Genomic DNA, 20,737 nt, shown 5'->3' with positions numbered 1-20,737 from the left:
TAGCCTTTCAAAGTTCTAGTTTTCTAATAAAAAGCTTACCTATAAAACTGGTGTTTCACATGAATGGTAAGTGTTTGGGGTCATTTTTTTCCACGATTGAAATGGTGGGGGAGAGAACTCGGAGACTTCTTTTAAGTTTTAAACTAGATTGTCATGTATAAAATTCATTGGTCGTCTAGGAAGCTCACTTAAACAACTTGACTAAAGAGTCAATCCCTTTTAATATCATTTGAAAAAATGAAGAAAACGGAAAATTTTCATCCATTCTAGACCAAATGAACAGAAGGTAACAAGGAGGAAGTCAAATAAAATTACTTCAGAGATGATTTCAGCAAATCAAACCAACAGTTTTCCTGCCCAAAATTTCTCCTTCTGAGCAACACAATTTCCTCTTTACCATTACAAAGATCATTCAAATTTTTGATACCTTCATGTAAATCATCCTCTTAGTCCAAGGAACCACCAGTCCATTTGACGAGTTGGTCAACCAATAAACCAATAAATGAATTTCTGTACAGATCCCGCCTAACTACTATGGGGTATTCTGCAAGAGCCAAAGTTTTGGACGAAGTAATCATCAAGCCAATGCCTGTCCAATAACTGGTTATGCATGCATTTCCCAATCCGTGATGTTTATGTATCTTTTCAAAATTGCTCTCTACGATGTCCATTGTGATTGTAACAATCCCTGCCCTTGTGGCCCACTACCACCTCTGGCCACTGAAGTTGAGTTCCTTTTTCCAGGAACCTTATCAGGGTTGAAACATGAAAGGCCATATTTGCCTATTTATGTGCCTCCTCCAGCATTCTGGATTCTGATCCGTTTATATGCTTCCAGGGTGTCTGAGGAAAATCTTTCCAGGGCCTCAAAGATTGGGAGCAGACCTGACTGTAAACTATTGGAAGCAGCCTTTTGGACTTGCTTAATGGTTTCATTATGTCTGGCTCTCTCTTCTTCCAATCTTTTTCTTATGGAATCCAAATCTACCTTGAGATCATCCAGTGGGGAGACTCCACTTTCAGTATTAACCACTGAGACAGCTGTCTTGTCTGACAATGCATCTTGACCCCTTTGCATTCTGTTTTCTTCCTTACGTAGAGATCTCAGGCGTTTCTCAAAATCCTTTGAGAGGTAGGCAGCTTTTAGTCTCTGCTGTTGCTCTTCATCTTGCTTCTGCAATAGCTGCTGCAAGCTTGAGGCAAAGACACGCATCTTGTCTGCCACCTTAGTCTCTGAAATTTCCACAATATCATGCCAATCATTGCAGATAACAAATGCAGGGGGAGCCCCTGCTCTTCCTGGGGAGAAGGGAATTGGTCCATCGGCAGTTTCTTCTGGAATGTCAACCAGATAATGTTTAAGCCACCCATTCAGCAACTCAATATAGGCTTTCTGTGCATTGATCCAAGAGTAAAAGCAAGAAGACCAATTAAGGAGCTGCAACTCCAGTTCTAATGTAGCCCTCAAGCTTGCATCTTTTTGGACACCAGTGTTTGCCATTAGAGTATGGCTTTTACTTTCTTTGATAGCTTTTAATTGCTTCTGATGGGACTCTAGCAGGGAATTCCACATTCTCATCAACCTGCAAATATAGTCATGATCTTCTGAGAAGGTGGCATTAACAATGAACATATATTCTGATTATTTAATCACAAAGGATGCAAACAAGCAGAACATATTCAGAAAATATTTAATTAGATGCAAAAGCCTGTCTATTATCTGAGAAGGTGGCATTGACAATAGAATACATACCCTGATTATTTAATCATAAAGGATGAAAACAAGCTAAGCACATTCAGCAAATATTTAATTATATGTCAAGCCTGCCTATCTGTCTATCTATGAATGGAGAAATATGGGGAAGAAAACTGCCATGAATGGTAACAAGGAACATAAAAGAAAGGAAGAAAAAAATTGAATATTAAGTATGAGAAATGATTTGGGGTCTATATTAACAATGGGTATGGCACTGATCAGATTGGAATGGAAGAACAGGATTTGTGTAGCTGACCTAATATAATTAGGACAAGGCTTAGTTGAGTTGAGCACTGTTGAGTTGAGGATGAGCAAGAACTTGTGCCTTAAAGTTGGAATTTTCTGACAAGATCCATATCAGAAACTCTGGAAGGATGCACAGTATGGACGTTCATTGTGAAGGGGTGCAGGACATCAACAATCAGTCAGAGACCATTTGTTCAGGTAACAAAAAGGCATTGCATGTAGATGGTGCTCAAGTCAATAAATAGGAGTATGACTAGTCTTAGATTTTTCCTTGGCAGTTCCTTATCTTTAATAAAAAAAATATTTATTAGGCTTTCAGAGTGAGATTGAGAGAAAAACATTGCATAGAAGCTTGTCATTTCTCCACAAATTTAGAAAATATGCTGTGATTAAGAAGTTAAGCAGGATATTGTGTTTTCTTTTTTTTTCTCAGTAATTAAGAAAAACTGTTGCATTCATTTGATTTGCCAATTTCAGAAAAATTTCACTCACCTTTAAAATCTCTAACATGTGCAACACTTGGTAAGTTAATTCCACATATTAGTGACAAGGGCAGACCAAGAAGGACAAGGGTTGCAAGTAACAAGAAAGATTTAAGGGCCCATGGTTTAACAATGGGTATGGCACTGAATAGAGTACAATGGTGGAAGAGGATTCAGATTAATGTAGCCAACCCCATATAGTTGGGACAATGTTTAGATGATGATGGTAACAATGATGACATGTAACACCATTACATGCATAGAGATGCATGGCATACAAAACCATGGTAAAACTTGATTAAGGACAGTTTTTTCTTACATCATAAGAATATCCCTAATATAGCTGTGGAAGTTCCAGAATTTCTCATAAGAGATGTAAACAATAATGTGCGATGTTCAGGGGAGGGGGGTACTTAATTTTCACAAGGTATGCCAATATGCAGCAATATCTTTATGTCTATACTTGACCAGTTGCTTGTTAAGTAGTAGCAATTGCTTTGTTTAATAACTGAAACAAATAATGACATTTCCAAATAAAAGGAATTCAAATACAGAAAACATGATGCTTCTAGAAACTAGCATTCAACAACAAATCTTGATATAACTAAATAGTTGATATCTTAAACAATTCTAATCACAGAAGTCCTATATGTGAAAAGCCAAGCATGGTTTGCTCCCTTCATATATTTGATTAATTTCTGATGGTAAAACATGTGAAACCAAATCTAAGTCATTCCATAAAAAAAAAAGAATCTAAGACATAGAAGAGAAAAACTTCTATACCCTTGAATCAATTCTGTGAGTTGAGGTTGCAATTCCTCATCTCGTAACTTGTGTATTCTGCTTGAAATAACATCTATAGCTCTGATAGAAACATCAATTTTTGTGAGCAACTTCCCAATCAAAGCTTGAGCTGCATCAATCTTATTGGACTCCACACCATTTTCATCCAAAAATTTCAGCCTCTTGCACTTCTCTTGATAGATAACTCGAAGTCTTTCTTCATCCTAAAATTAGTTCAACCAGCTAAACAAATTAAATGAAAATTGGCCAAGAACCTGAGCATTAAAAAAGAACATGAGGACAAGCAAAATGCAAATCAAAGTACCACATCAACTTGAGCATTAAGAAAGAACTTGAGGATGATGAAAATGCAAAACAAGGTACCACACGAACTTGAGCATTAAGACATTCATATTGATATTATACATGCTAAAAGCATGAGTTCCGAACAAGACTGTGAAAGCACCAAAGTTTGAGAGGACAAGATCATGATAATACAAGTTTGGAAGACCAAGATACAAAAGTTTTCCTAGTTCAACTAACAAAACATTAATTGTCAAATCACAACAGTAATTCTTATTAAAACAGAGGATACAGGTCATAGAGACTAGTGAATTGTTTGTCTGTGGGCGGTACTCTGAAACTGATAATTTGTCTTATGAGAGAGAAATGCATAAATGGGATCTGGCTATTGATGCAACGAAATGGTGAGACTGAACTCATATAGTTCGAGTGTTGGGCAAGGCTTGAGCAAAAGTGATAATTATGACAAAATGATAACAGGTTTACCCAAACTTTGTGCAAAAAATAAAAAATGCCCAAGATTAGGTCCATATCCAGTAGACCCCTCACAAGACCCAAACAGTCATGATTTGCTGGTATAATGGAACTTATCTTTAGTGTCTCTTCCTTGATGGCTAGATAGGTTATTGTATGACCTTATTTCAAAAACTAGAAGATGATCTTATCTTTCAAAAACATGTTAATTTGGAAAGTGGACCCTAAAATTAAGTTCTCAACCATTCCTTTGTTTCTCTCACCAGGGAAGCTTCAGAGGTGGTCCATGGTCCTAAAGCTTCATTTCATGATGTTTGGTTCTTTCTACAATGGGGGCTCTCTTTGACCTCTTTTTTGTTCTATCAATCAAAAAGACGTGATCTTTCTTTTATTTTCTTTTGTTAGGATGGTGCTAATGGCCAACTGCCTTAGTCATAGAGGACATCAGATCCCTAACAAATGCATGATATCAAGGAAGAGAATCTGGTGGATCACTTGTTTCTATGATGTCCTAAGACAATTTATCCATTTCCATGAAGCTTAGTTTACTCTCACATACATAAAGATATGTCTGAATAAATATAGGCAGATAAACCATAATTAAAATCGCCACTCCAAAGATTTGGATCAAACCAGTTGAAATATATTGCATACCTTAACTTCCTTATAAAGTTTCTTCTCCCATGCATAAAGCTTCTCTAAAGTTGAAGAAAGACTTCCAGATTGAACATCAATGGTGTCAGAACCCCCACTGCTGGCCTTGTCTGTTCTTACTGTGCTAGGAACAGCTCGATGCAGCTGTTTGGATGGAGATTGAGAGGATGCCAATATGGGAAGAGGAATGAAATCTAGAATCCTGGAAGAGATCACTGTAGAAAGACAACTAAGTTCCACAGTTGAAGCAATTGGATGGCCTAATCATGCAGATCGATTAAACACACACACACACACACACACACTACTGAGCTTCATATTTAGATGCTTTTCTCCATAATTTCTTTTCGTAATATGTGCTCCCAAAACATTATCCAGCTACCAAAGCAAAATGTTATGCTCATATCATAAATACCTATCCCAAGAACTACCAAGAATAAAATTGGATCAAAGAATCATGTAGCCAAATCATATCAAAATATTGTTTCAATGTTCTGATCCATGCAAATAAAACCAAACTCCATAGTTAGTAACTCTGTGCCAACTTTTGCAGAACAATGTCTTTTAGTAGTAACTTAGGTTCATCTGAATGTAAACCAAGCCTAAGTCCAGACTTAATAACTTCGGGCCAAATTTGCAGATCTTTTAGTACCACTGAATTTATTTCAGACATATCAACTTATATAAAGCCAGAAATTCTGACATTTTCTGGGTGTCTATCAATCATGTTTAACTGATTTTCATGAGGAAACCAATAAGGTTTTTGCATAAGGGTCAAGCAGGAAGGTTCAACTATCACTCATTCACCAATCACCACTCAGTGGAAGCCTATTTGCACGCAGTCAGAACATAGGCTACAAAAAATAAAACAAAATCTTTTCAGTTTGTGGCCAGCATTTTGACTTGAAGAACACCTAGAGGTCATCTAGACAAAATAACAAATAGAAGAGGTCTTTGTCCCTAAAGCAGAACTATGCTAAGCAAAATAATAACTGCTTGGCGGCGATATAGAACCACAAATAAATGAAAATTTCAAAAATAACACTCCAGTCCTACCTTTAAGTATGGCACCCTTTGGCTTATAACGCAGTTTGTCGACCTCAAGCATCACGGAAACCTCTTTCCCATAATCAGAAGCAGCTGCAAATTCATCCTTGATTTCCTTCACGACTTCCTCAAGGTCCCTCGTTCCTTGGGGAGATACTACTGTGCTCAAGTTGCTCGGCTTTGAGGATTGGGCATCCTGGGTCGTTCCTAGCTCAAAATTCACCCCTTTCTTTCTCGCAGACTCCTTTGTAGTTTTTGATGCCAGCGTCTCAGAGATGCTCCTAATCTCTTTGTCCTGAACTGAACTGACGCTGTCATCATATTGTGATTGTGATTGTGCTACCTTTGAAGTCCCCTCGCCTGAATTTTTCTTGTTATCTTCCCCCAATTGTTTCCCTTCCGGTGCTCCTTTCACCGATTCTTGCTCGGTTTCATCTTCCAAATCAGGAATTCCCTCTCTCTTCCTGACTTCCATTGAATCAGAACTACTAATAGTGGACCCATACGCATATTTCCCGCGGTAATAATACCCCGGATAACCACCGCCGAACGAACCAAAGGGATTGAGGAAGTCCCAAGTGGAGACATCCGGCGGCGCTGGAGGCTCAGGAGGAACAGCCGGAGGAGTCTGTGGTCTACTGTAGTAAGGATCATTCGAAGGCGGATTCATCGGAAAGCCAGAGAATCCACCCCCCATCTGATACTGAGGATACCCAGAGTAAGAGGAGTAGGACGGATCAGACCACTGAGTTGTTGCGGGCGACATTTGTGGCTCCTGGTAATATACAGAGGGAAATGCAGTGGGTAACCGCTTCATGTAGTTCATCTGGTACGAATATGAAGAATTCACTTCGGTGGAGGCCGTATCAGTTGCAGGCGAGAAAGAAGAGGACACGGGCTTTTCCGGGCTACCCTCAACTCTATGCTCCAAGGAATCCGAATCAGAAGCAGCACTGCTTGACGGCAAATGCAGGTGGGAATCCTCCTCCAGCAAATGAAGGTGGGAGAAAGAAGTTTGCGAAATGGAATTAATAGAATTATTGGTAACTTTCTTCTTTCTCTTCCCCTTGCCTTCGTCGGAGGGCAGCGTGAGGACCGGAGAAGGCGGAGGAGAAGAAGCACTGATGACGAGTTCTTCGTCGACGAATCGACAGAGAGCCTCACCGACGTCCTGCAGAGATCGAAAGTAGGAGACGTGCGCAGAAGCGAAGGCGTAGCGTTGATCCACGGCAGCTCTGATGAGATCCCTCCTCTTTCTACACAGAATCACCAACTCGGAGTCGTCTAATTTGGACCCTCTACAGCCCATATCAACTGCAACAGCATGGACCAGAAGAAGAACACAAAACCCCAAACCGACCTTCTTTTTCTTCTCCCTCAGTCTTCACTACTCACAAAACATCAATTGAACTGATCATCTCCGTGTCCGTGCCTGTCCGAATGAATGAGAAGCCAGAAGGTGCAGACACCAGATCCAAAGAAGATCTCGAGAGAAGCCATTACAGAAGAGCAAAACGACTGTGGCAGTGTGGCACGAATAAAAAAACCGATATTTACGGGAATAGAAACCGTAGAAGCAGGATTTGCTCAGAGAGACAAGAGCAGGAGGAGAAACTTAAGAAGAAAATTAATTCTAAATTTAGAAAGAGATGAGATTAATAATGACTAATTAAATTAGAAAACCCAGCAAAACAAATCGAAAATCTGACCGTTGATATCTCTGAGCTTCCCTGGTTCCGTCTATCCTCCATTTCAGAGATGAGACAAGGAGAAGAGAGAGAAACAGAGTCAGAGAAACACAGAGAGAATCAGCGATAAAGACAGGCAGATTTATTCAAAGTTATTTATATATGCAGATTCTTTTGAACCAGAGAAGTCTGGTCTGAAATTAGATGAGATGGGTTGATGGGTTGAGAAGAGATCAGACTGTGCGTGTTCTGGTTTTGTAATTTTTTTAGTCTTTGTTCATTTTTCTTGGATGGGTCGTTGGGTCTCGTGTTAGGAGAAGGGAGAGAGAGAGAGAGAGAGAGAGAGGGTGCTTTGGAGAGAGAAAGAGAGTTGTTGGGGGAATTATAACAAGGGGGAGACGTGTTTGTTTGCTTTCTGGAGCGAAAGCTCGTTGAATCCGCCATTTGAAACCGAAAGCTGGTATTGTACGATCGTTACATTTACGTTGGTTCTGTTTCTCTCTCTCTCTAGACTTGCTTTCTCTCTCCGTTTCAGCTTTCAGGCTTTGCGCGGCATTATATTTTTCAAACGGTAAATTGACGGAAGTGCCCTTTGTGGGTACTACGTGAAAAGATGATTTTGGACTCGGGAGGTATAGAGAGTGGAGAAAAGGGAAGGGAATTGAATAGGGGGGATGTCGGAAGCTTATTTTATTGGTTGTTTGATGAATGATGATTAAGAAAGGGTTTATTTTGATTGACGATGAAAAGGCATGAAGACATGGCGTTGAGGAAGATGGCCAATTTGAGGTTGTGGACCTGGGCCATAGAAATTTGAAAGACTGAAAGTCGAATCTGAGGTTGGAATTTTTGGATCAACCACCTGATGAGGGGCCCCAAAGCAAGCCCACACATCAGCCACCCGTGGTGGTGGAGCCCACTCACTTTTTCTTCTTCATTCTCCCATGTCCCTACCCTACATCTCACAATTCCTCCATCAAATCTCAATAATCTATTCAGCTGATGGCATCAGAGCCATGAATGAGAAAAAGTTTTGTTTAAGTCCAATTTTGATTGCTCTGCTACCAAGAATCCGCTAAAAGATGTACGTACATCAATGTCAAAGTACATCGATGAAGATTATACCGGTGGGTTTAAAATGACTGAACCGTTGCAACTTTTTGGAGTATGATATACGGCGGTTGATAATCGATGTAAAACTTACATTGAAAATAAACGCGTGAAAATTCGGACTAGGAGTGTAGTTTTACACTGACTTATATTTGCACTGAAAATAAGCGCAGTCTTAAGCAAAATGTCATACTTTTGACCAAAAGATAATTGTTTTGGGCTTTCAGTGTTTTCACTTCTCACAAAACATTCTTTTGAACTGTCGTTGACTTGAATGGTCGGACCATTTGGCACAAAAATCATCCAGACAATTAGTTCCATTTCACCTATAATCGGTATCTTAGCTAAAAACCATTGACTTAGTCAACGACTTATTGATCCAAGCGATCCCACCAAATTGGACAACGGTTTTGACCATTTTTTATTTTAATTATTTTAATTTTTTGTTTTTAAATTGGAACAGGTCATTCATTCGAATTGGATGGTCAAACCAGTGCATTTGACTTGCCAATAGGTTTATAAAGTGGCAAGTGACTAAGTCAATGATTATTAATTATTATATAAAACACTTGTGTACTCTTACATGTTTCTATTGTTTATCTTTAACTTAATAAATTCCGTGCATCGTGCGAGTCCCGCTTGTATTAACTTATAATTTTAGATAGGGTTGTTCTGTTTATCAAACTTAGGAATGGAATTTTTCCCATTTCCCCAATCCTCGTGGAGATTTGCCTCGAATGGGGCAAAGATAGGAATGATTTTCCCCTAACGGGGACGGAGATGGGGAAGCTTTCATCTCTATTGGTGGGGATAGTGTGGGGATGGGGAGAGCACTCCTTACCCTGCATGGACCGCAATCCCCGCTAATATATATGTATATACACATATGTTTATATATGTATATATGTACAAATACATATATATGTTAATATTTTTTAAAAATATGATTGAATATGTTTGAATCTTTTCTAATAGGATTATAAATTTTAATTATTTTATTTTTATTTTTTAAATAAAATAAAAAACAAAAACATAATGGTTAACATTATAAAGAATCACGAGGAGTGGGGATCCCCAAGGAGATGAGGATGGGGATAACTTTGTCCTCTTTAGCGAGGATGGGGACGGGGATAGGGAGAGGCTCTTCATCCCCACCCCACCCTGTTTCCATTTTGAATCAAACTAATGAAACTGACCAACTCAATTTCTAGTATTTCTAGTCCTCTTTGGTTCAACAATTTCCCAACTTGACTAGGTTGGATTAGTTTTGCTTTTTCCATTTGTAAACTGAGTAAAATCGAATGACCTGACCATATATATATTTTATATTTTAAATATCTTTTTTTAATACGGGAAAGTGGGAAATTTTCAATATTTCTTAGGCTAAAATAGTTTACATCAGAAATTTATTTTTTAATAATGCCATTGAATTTTTTTTTCAAATTTAAACTTAATTTTTTAAGTTTAAATCTTTTGAACCGGCTGACCAAAATGATAATTGACCCAAACCGATATAACCTGAGTGACCAACCCCCCAACCTGACCAGGTCAATTTGGTTTGCTAAACAACCTACAACTAAACCAAACCAACCCGTGAAAAATAGTTTAATCTCCAATAATTATTAAAATTTTATGGCAAAAATACACAATAAATTAAATTTAAAAAGCCAAATAGCAGTAGTTCAAACTCCAATAATTATTGAAAATTTTCTATTAAATAAAAAAAATATATTTATACATAATTATTGAAAATATATTTATCACAAAAAACAATAAATAATTACAAAAATACAATAAATATTAATTTTATTATAGATAAATATACAATAAATAAAAATTAATTTTTTAAATTTATTATTAATAAGCAATAAATTTTTTGAAATTTATTTTCTATAATTATTAATTGGTATAAATGAAATTAATTATTTACAATATTATCTATTTATTGAAATAATATCATTATTTAAAATTTAAAATATTAATTACTTATTGAATTTAATAATCCATAAAATTATAGTACTATTAATACATAATTTTGTTATTTTAACTATTTAAAATCTAGTTATGTTAAATATTTCGTTATTTAAAATATTTAGTTCTTTAACTAAATATTTAAAATCTTAATCTATTTAATTTAATTGAAAGTTATTCATTTGATATTTAAAATATATTAAAATATTTATTTTAATATTTTGTTATTTAAGATATTTAGTTATTGAAGTATTTAAATAATATTTTATTTTTAATGTTAGATTTTTATTATTTGAATAACATTTAGATTGAATAATCTAGAAAATCATAATTCATATTATTTGTACATAATTTCATGACAAATTTTGTAAAAATATATAATTATTAATAATATGAATATTATTAAATTGATTATAATTATTTTTTGTCTTTTTAATAAATATTTTAAAGTTACTATATAATTTTGTTAGAATATTTAAATAATTATTAAGTTTTTTAATTCAAACTTTCTTTAGATAGATGTAGATAAAATGTGGGAGAGAAGATAAATAAGAATTAGAGATAATTTATGAGAGAAACTCTTTACTAAATTAGAGATAACTTATAAGAAAGTTGGGGATAGTGGGGGAGGTTGTTTAGGAGAAACTTTAGGATATTAGATTATTTAAGTTATTGGTACGTATGGGAGAGAGAGAGAGAGAGATTTTAGGATGATTTTTTTGGGAAAAGTAGAATTTCTAATTGGTAGTTTTGAAAATGACATGGATTAAAAATATAAAAAAAAGAAAAAAAAGAAAAAATTTATATATATATATATATATATATATATATATGTGTGTGTGTGTGTGTGTGTGTGTGTGTGTTTGGTAGAGCTTCCGTTTATTATCTATATGTAAGTACTTGATTTGTCTTCAAAATCGAGAAAAGTAATAATGTGAACCATTTATGATAAGTAGGGGAAGCGTTATAATGAAGCTTCCCCAACGGTAGGCGCGCACATAAATCAAGGCCAGCTTTTGTAAGTATCTATATGTACGGATTATTATGATGGGCTAAACGCTGAATTGGTGATGACATGACGGCATTTTGATAAATGCCTATCATGAAACACCCACGAAACAAAACACACTTTTACTCGGTTCATGAAATCGCTGCATGAAAGCAAGGTTCAAAGTATCGATATGTATTGGCCCATATCGGCCGGTACGTATCGTGCCAATGGCTTACGATACGCCCCTCCAGGGGTTGTATCAAGTCAGCCACCGGTTCAGAGGGTACCCGGGCCTTAAACCGACCCCTCTGAATCGGTTTCAAAAAAAAATAAATAAAACTTTAAAAAAATGTACCATCAGAGACCGATACGTCAACCCATATTGATATTTAGAACTAGGGGTGAGCATTCGGTTAAAAACCGAACCGAATAAACCGAAATTTTAAAAACCAAATTAAAGAAATAAAAATCAAACTGAAATCGAAATTTGGAAAAACAGAAATAATCGAAACTGAAATTTTTGGTTTGAATTTCAGTTAAAACCGAATTTTAATAATATATACTCTATTATATATATTATAATATATAATATATATTATATATTATAAAATATATATTATGAAATCAAATTTCAATATATTATATATTAATATATAAATATATAATATATTATATATTATATATTACATATAATAATAAAAAGTTCAATTAATTCAATTAACTGAAATTCTAATTTCAAAAACCAAAAAAAAAACAAACCGATTTAACCAAAAACCCAAAAAAACAAACAAACCGATTTAACCAAAAACCAAATAAAAAAAAAATCAAAACCAAAATTTTCGATTCGATTATTCGATTTTAACCGAATAATGCTCACCCCTATTATATTATAACCGAAAATCTTTTCCAAACGGTTACGCAGTCAACACAGCTCAATCAAAGCTGAAGACCTTTCAAACGGGCTTATTTTTTCATACAAGTGTATAAGATCCCTTTGGGCTTTCCAATGGCATACTTGGTGCTTTGAGCCGTCAATTAATGGTCCAGGTCAACCCGACAAACCTGAACCCATAAGCCAATCCTATTACACATGATCTAGATCTGCATTTTGAGTCTTGATTATTAATTTTGAGTTTCATTTATAATAAGATTAGGATTGGTTTTACCTGTTCTGACCCAGATTAAAACACAAACCTACTATGTAAATATATATTAATTTCTCGTGGCTTATCAGTAATTACATTATATTAGTTGTTTTAAATTATTATTTTTAATAAAGTTGTCAATGGGTCGGATCTGGTTCGTTATAGGGTGGACCAGTCCCAAATCGATTATTCATTGGTGTGTAAATTAGATACAGAACCGAACTAATTATTAAATGGGACAATTGGGTCTAACACAATTATACTTGATATCTATCTATTTCTGATGATGACACCTAAATAAGAATGACATATTAAATAGTAAACTGTCTAGCTATGTTGATAAAATAAGTGATTTTAAGTTTTTAATCAAATTATCTTATATTATACTGTCTATATATGAAACTTGTCCTTTTACGCACCAGGTTCAAAATATTGGAACCTATGCACACTGTGTTAATTTTTATTATATTACCAAAAAAAATTATTATGACCAATATACTAAATAACAGTATATGCATGATTTCAACTATTTGAAATAGTAATCAATGATATATGGTAGGGTCCCTGTGAAATTACCAAAGGAAAAGAATTAAAAACACAAGGGTTTCACTCAATATAAAAATTTGTGTATTAAGAGTATCAATATTTGATATTTGAAACTTATCTAAACCAATATATATATATATATATATATATATATATATATATATATATATATATATATATATATATATATATATACAAAATTTACAAGAAAATCAAGAGAAATTTATAGGTCTTAATTGGTTTACTATCTTTTTTGATGAATGGAACTTGTCTTTGGGCCTGGAGCAATAAAAAAAGACCTTTCCACTCGAAACAAGGTATACAATCAAGCCACTTTGAATCTCTCTTCACATTAAAACATAATAAAGCTTAAGAGAAAGCAAGTAATCTTAAACTTTTAAGGTAATAAAAATTAATATATATTTTTTAATAACTAATTAATTAATGCTGAAGAAGCAATACAATTACCAAGAAGTATTTATATAAAAACTGAATTTATTGCCACTCTGACTTCGTGCTTTGGTCATGTAGGATTTATGATCAACATATGTGGTAACATTAAAGATACAAATTCCAAGCAAAACTCTAAGAATATTATAATATAATTAAGGGGTGGTTTTCTAGGTAAACCCTCTAACAAAAGGAGTTATTTTGACCCGTTAAGTCTTCCCTAGGAAAACTTGTGTGGGTCCCTCAAAATTGGATTGGGATCTGCACGGTAGGATGTGTGTGAGGTCGGTATGAGGTGCCATGTGTGAGAAGCAGATTCAGTCTTAAACTGGATTGGGATTAAGGATAGCAATTTTCCTCATCCTTGACGGGGACTCGACTTCTCCGACCCTATCGGGTCAGGGATGGGGATTGTTTTGGCAGGGATGCGACGGGGACGAGGATTAATAGGAATCCCCGATCGTGGTCGGGGTCGGGGTCGGGGATGGGGATTGAGGTCCCTGCCCCGCCTCGACCCCGATTATATATATATATATATCAAAACATATTTAAAACATTATTTATAATTTAAAAATTTTATTTATTTTAAGTAAATTTATTTTTTAAAATATTATTATCTAAAAAAAATTCGGGGATTCAGGTCCCCATGGGAAATCCATCCCCGTCGGGGATTGAGGATGGAGGACAAATTTTAACCCTAGTGGGAATCGGGGACAAGGGTGGGGTTTAATTTCAAAATCGGGGGTGGGGACGAGGAATATGATCCCCGCCTCGTTGCCATTCCTAATTGAGATATGCTCCTCACACAGGGCGCCATACAATGACCTCACAAGCACATCCCACCGTGAATTAGGAACATCTCCCATAAATAATAACACATAAGTACGGGAGATATTCCCAATACACAGCAGGATATGTCTGTAAGGTTGGTGTGAGGTGCTATGTGTGAGGAGCAGATCCGGTCTACTTAAAACTTGCCACCATTTATTGTTTTGACTGTGTTTGGAAACGATACAAATAAGTGTAATTGCAAATATATATAGTATAAAAACGGTCCATATAAATTGCAAAGTTGGGTTAGTTTTGCACCAACAAATTTACCTTCTTACCAAACAGATTTTTAGTTGTAATGGATGCAAAACACGAATTCCAATAAAGCAAATGCCTTTTTTATCAAAAATCCCCTTGAATGCAAATTTACTTCATATTAATTGATGTACTTTTACATCTTGTTATCAATGTAAATATGCCAAAATGTGTTTTCTGGCATTTATCAATGCATAAATGTAATATTACCATAGGCAAAAGTGAACTAGAGTGAAATTTACCCTGAATTGGAATTTAAACTCCATTTGCATCGTTTCCAAACGCAGCCTTTGCTAGTGAAAAATTAGGCCCATAATTGAATGGGTCCCACATAAGAGATGGTTTACATGTTAGAATCAGACATTATTTTCCAATCTTCTGTGTTTTTTAGGTACAATTTTTCAGAAGTGTTCTATTGTGAAATTGGAGGGTCCAGAATATAACCAAAAAAGGTCACGGGTTGAAATAGTGATAAATGATTTGAAGGCCCAAAATTTAGCAAAAGATTGATGGCATTGATGAATAGAAAATGACAACATGGTTTCATGTACAGAACTCATGTACATGGAAATCTACTTGAATTGATACAATAGACAATTATTTATTATATTTGAGCATGATTTTGGCCAAGGCAATCTACATAATGGGATCCATGTATTTAATATATTTCATCTTTTTAGTGATAAAGAAAAATTAATGTATAATTGAATCAATTGCCATTAAGACTGTCAATGGATTGGTTTTATTTGACAGACTAGATCCGATGAATCGATTATATTGATTTTGGTTTTATGATTTTGTTCCGATTGATAATTGGGCTAATTCATCTGGTTTTTGCTTGTTTTGAATTGATTATTTTGTTAATAATATATAAAGTTTTTTTTTTTACTTTTTTTGTAAATTTTATTATATTTTATGTGTAAAAGAGTAAATTTGATGGATAATACATAAGGTAATTGTAATTAAAATACTTGATTTATTAAGATATAAAAATTTAATATTTTACTGTCATTTTAGTAAAATTATATTAACAAAAATCAAGTTTTAAGTTGTCATTTATATAAATAATTATAGTTGTCAATAATTGGGTTTAATCAGGCCAGACCTGATTATTCTGATTATTAATTAATTAGTATAGTTATGAGTCTATAATTTTATCTTGAGTTCTCTACTAATAATCCAAGGGGCAAATTTCTTAAATTATCCCTACTGTTTACCTAATTGATAAATTATATCTTTATTGTCTTAAACCACCCCTACTGTTTTTAACAATTGACTAGCTTTATCCCTGATGTTAGTGTCTATTAATGTTCTATCAAAATCCAAACACATGTAACACCATGTGATGTATACAATTTTTTAAAATCTAATATTACCCTTCATCCTTGTTCTGTAAGCTGGGTAAGAATCATTGCCTAGAATCATGGCCTATAAGCGGGATTGTTATGTCGATTTTCAAATTTGGTGTTTCCATGAGCTTAGCAAGGTTAGGGTTCGGAAGTAGCCTTCTCCTCCTCACGACACATGTCTTCATTGTCATTGTCATCGTTATGGTTTCAAGGACTGTAATACCGATTCTTGGTTCTACACATTTCCCCTTTATCCCTTCTTTTTGCCAACCATGTCAGTTTACAACACAGGGTTGCTAGTTCATTTGAACGAAACAAGGATGTTTATGTATGGCTACCCAAAAAACCCAACTAGTTACCATAAGGGAAAACCCGTGCCCATACCGTTTTAACAGCCTTTTGGAACCTTACATTGGGAATGCCTCCCCATAAAATAAAACACACAAGTATGGAGATATTCTCAATGCAAGGCAATAAAGGCTACTCGAACAGGCTTTGCCCTGATTGAAGCCAAACTCCCTGATGAATGGGATGAACTTTGTAGTGTAGATTAGAAAACCAAACTCACAGTGTAAATCAAAAGGGCCAAGGAGATGAACATTGCATGACCAAGCGGTCTTTTGAGTAAAAACCTAGGACTCTTTTCCTTAGACCAAACTAATTCCTTTCTCTGTTTTCTTAGTCCATACATATATACAGGAAGATCCTTAGATCCTTGATGTAAAAAGTAAAACCAAAACAAGAAGAAAAAACATGGTTTTTAAAACTGACTTGGAGACCAAACCGGTCAGGGGTCTAGTTATCAGGTCGAATAGTCGGCCTGTTCTGATAAAAAAATAAAAAGAATAAAAAATGGTCAAAACCGTTTGAATGGTTAACTGCCAGGGTCAGCGGTTTGCTAACCAAAATCAATAGTTTTTGGAGAAAATCCGGTTTTGGGGAAAAAGGGAATTGGTCCCGGTTTTTACAGTCCAACAGTCCGGTCCGGTCCAGTCCGGTTTTGAAAACCATGGAAAAGGCTCAACTACAGAAATCACTAAAAGAAAAGAAAGATGACAAAGTTAAGACAGTAGAGGCAGGCTCAACCTCAACCTCGGCCAACCCTACCCTATCTCCAGGTAGTAGCCTCCACCTCTCCCACGACTAGACCATCAACATCAAGCTCCTCACCCTTCAAGATGCGCTCCTCTACCTCCTCATCAACATAGTTTGGATCCCCCTCACCGATCGCTAATGGTAAAGGCGAGAGCTCGGTGTCCGCAATATCATTCATCGGGACCTCCCAGGTAAACTTGCCACCGTGGCCGGACTTGGGAGGGGTATGATGAAGTTTCTGTCCACAGGGCATCGATCTATGCATTGCACACCCTTCTCGAAGCTTCTTCTCTATGTAATTGAGGGTTTTGGGGTTTCTTTTGTTCACCTCTACCTTTTACACCCTCTTCTTCCCCTCTTTGTCTCTACTCACCAGCTTGAATGACACCTTGTGGTAGTTCCCTATCATTGAAGAAGAGTGTTTGTTACTTGCCATTGCTGGATTTGAAGCTGTGTCTGCAAATAAGGACAGAACATCTGAAGTCAACCAGTAGCTCACATCGCATAGACATCGAGGAACTCTCTTTTCGGGAGTATGAGATAAGTGAGCTGTTCATAAGGTCCGAGCTTGATTGGACTTGATGAGTAAAAGTAAGGTAGAAGCGAGCCCAAATTGAAAGGGCATTTTTTACTATTAAGGAAAGCCCTCCATAAGGTAACTCCACAAGATTGGCAGTTACCAATGGAGGCTCTCAATCCAGAATAGCAACTAAAAATAAAGGATATTTAGCAACTGCCAATGACAAATCTCAATCCAAAATAGCAACTGAGAATAAAGGATATTTAGCAACTACCAATGACAGATCTCCACCAATTACCAATAAAGGCTCTCACACAGATTTGGCAACCACTAAATTAGAAAGAATTAATTAGTAGAAATTAATTAGAAAATCTTTGTACATAGTCTCCTATTCTTAGTTTCTTTATTTATTCTTTCATCTTTGTGTATATATATTGTATCTATCTCAGCTTGGTCGACGGGTCAAATAATACAACCATTCTTTTATCTTTTACTCTCTCTCTCCTACATCTTTATCTTGGTATCAGAGCCTATGGCATCTCACAGTGCTTATTCGTTTGAAGCTATGAGATCCAATTCTTTTGGTCTTTAGAACATGACTACTACAGTAGCCATGAATTCTATTCCTAACATTTCTTTGTATCTCACCATCAAGCTAAATGGAGAAAATTTTCTTCTATGGGGAGCTCAACTTCCACCAGTTCTCAAGGCCTACAAACTAATGGGCTTAAGTGATGGTTCGGCCAAGGCACCACTAGAGGAAATTCTAGATCCCAATGATGGTAGTAAGAAAATTCTTAACCCAAACTATTCTTCATGGGTACAGTTGGACCAACTTGTTTTAAGTTGGCTTGTTGCATCTTTGGCAGAGGGCGTATTAGCCCAAGTTGTTGGACTGTCTATTGCAACCGAAGTCTGGAGTGCCCTAGAAAGATCGTTTTCTTCTCACTCACGATCTAGGGTCCTAAAACTAAGGCGGCAGTTACAAAATCTTAAGAAATGCAATATGTCCATAAGCGAGTATGTTCAGAAAGCAAAAACTATTGCAGACAATTTGTCTGCTATTTTTGAACTGGTAGCTAAGGAAGACCTTGTTCTCTACGTCCTATTTGGACTAGGTAGCAAATATGAATCTCTCGTCACTGCTATTACTAATAGGACTGATGTTGATAAATTAGGCATCAATGATGTTCCTGATTTACTGCTTATCCATGAATCTTTGCTTATTCAGCATAATGTTTCCAGTGAAGCTCCCAATGCCAATATAGCCGCAAATAATAATAATAACAATGGAAATAATAGCAATAATAATTCTCAGTTTCAGAATAACAAAGGGAATTATGGCTGCGGCAGAGGCAGGGGGTGTGGCGATCAGTCTGGACATGGACAAGGTCGATGTAACAAATCTGGCCACGGTGCATTCAAGTGCTACAAACGCTACGACCTCTCGTACCAAGGAGAATAGAACCATACTTCTCTAGATCCTGCGACTGCGTTTCATAGTGGTATTTCTTCCTATAATGGCTCAACAGCTAATTTCGACCTTGCTTGGTACCCTAATAGTGGAGCAACTCATCACATGACTCCAGATGCTGATAATTTACAAAATAAGACTGAATTTTTTGGTACGGACCAAGTGAAAGTTGGTAATGGTGAAGGTTTGACAATTAAGAGTATTGGTTATTCTTCATTAAATTATGCTCATTATCAATTTAATTTGAAAAGTATTTATCATGTTCCTACTTTGACAAAGAATTTGATATCTATTAGCAAATTCACAAGAGATAATAATTTAATATTTGAGTTTCACCTGGATTTCTTTTTATTGAAGGATCGTATGGGGAGAGTTCTACTTAGAGGACCCAGTAAAGATGGACTCTATCAGTTCCCAGGATCCATTAATGAAGGAGAAAAATCAGCTGAAGCACTTGTTGGAGGAAGAGCTTCTTTCTAGGATTGGCACCCTCGCCTAAGACATGCATCATTAAAAACAGTTAAATTAGTAATTTCTAAATTTGGTTTACCTTATTCAGGACATGTAAATGAGCAGTTTTTTTGTGAGGCTTGCCAATTAGGCAAAGCACATCGTTTAAATTTGCCAATTTCTTCTAGTAATGTCTCTCAACCTCTAGACTTAACTTAATTCAGATGTATGGGGACCTGCCCCAATTTTGTCTACAAAAGGCTATAAATATTATGTTCTATTTATGGATGCCTATTCTAAGTTTTCTTGGATTTATCCTCTTGAAAGGAAACCGGATGTGTTTAATGCTTTTGTTAAATTTAAGAGACATGCTGAAAATTTATTTTCCACTTAAACTAAGATGTTTCAAAGTGATTGAGGAGGAGAGTTTCAAAAATTATCCCCTTTCTTGGATAGTGAAGGAATTTCACACAGGGTTAGTTGTCATCATACTCATGAGAAGAACGGAAATGTTGAAAGGAAACACCGGCATATTATTGAGTCCACTCTCTCTCTACTGGCGTCCTCCTCTCTCCCCAAATCCTTCTGGGTCGAAGCAACAGAAACTGCAGTGTTTCTCATTAACCGGTTGCCTACTCCAACACTTGGTAATATCTCTCCTTATGAAAAGTTGTTTGGTCGAAAACTTGATTATTCTATATTGCGGAGTTTTGGTTGTATCTGCTATCCTTTTACTCAGCCAAATAACAAGCACAAGATGGACTATAGATCTGTTAAATGCATTTTTGTTGGATATAGTTCCTCTCATAAAGGGTACAAGTGCTATAACCCGGTTACTTCACAAGAAATTATTTCCAAACATGTGGTTTTTGATGAGAAATAGTTTCCAGGACTCTCTCAAGAGAGAAATTTTTCTGAACCTCTGAATTCGGCACCAGTCTCCCTACTACCTGTTCCTTCAATCACTGATACGCAGGATGATATCTCTTATCCTGACTCTCCGTCTCTTGAACAAGGTATAACTGCAAGTTCATATTCCAGTGATACTAATAAGTCTTTGTCTCATGATGATAATCAGACAGCTCAACCATGACAAAGAACGAGGCTGATTCAGGAT

The 20,737-nt window shown here is 35.8% G+C and overlaps 1 protein-coding gene across 1 annotated transcript; it reads right to left on the bottom strand.

Annotated features, from left to right (window-relative positions):
• Positions 1 to 277: 277 nt before the first annotated feature.
• Positions 278 to 7,881, bottom strand: LOC104605784 (protein ALTERED PHOSPHATE STARVATION RESPONSE 1). The gene is made up of 4 exons (XM_010270673.3): positions 5,755 to 7,881; positions 4,699 to 4,913; positions 3,268 to 3,491; positions 278 to 1,583 (listed from the first exon to the last, which is right to left on the bottom strand). Exons 1-4 carry the CDS (start codon positions 7,052 to 7,054, stop codon positions 788 to 790), a joined length of 2,535 nt encoding a protein of 844 aa, XP_010268975.1. The 5' UTR covers positions 7,055 to 7,881; the 3' UTR covers positions 278 to 787.
• Positions 7,882 to 20,737: the final 12,856 nt, after the last annotated feature.

Source organism: Nelumbo nucifera, chromosome 1 (assembly GCF_055504915.1).
Source record: "Nelumbo nucifera cultivar China Antique chromosome 1, China Antique-T2T, whole genome shotgun sequence".
NCBI lineage: Eukaryota > Viridiplantae > Streptophyta > Magnoliopsida > Proteales > Nelumbonaceae > Nelumbo > Nelumbo nucifera.
The sequence above is the reverse complement of the archived record's forward strand: the minus strand, read 5'-3'. Positions and strand labels throughout refer to the sequence as shown.

Coding starts and splice junctions, on each gene's coding strand:
- LOC104605784 (XM_010270673.3), bottom strand. CDS start 7,054: ATGGGCTGTAGAGGGTCCAAATTAGACGACTCCGAGTTGGTGATTCTG. Junction 4,914..5,754: donor AAAGGGTGCCATACTTAAAG/GTAGGACTGGAG, acceptor GTCTTTCTACAG/TGATCTCTTCCAGGATTCTA. Junction 1,584..3,267: donor CTCACAGAATTGATTCAAGG/GTATAGAAGTTT, acceptor CTATATTTGCAG/GTTGATGAGAATGTGGAATT.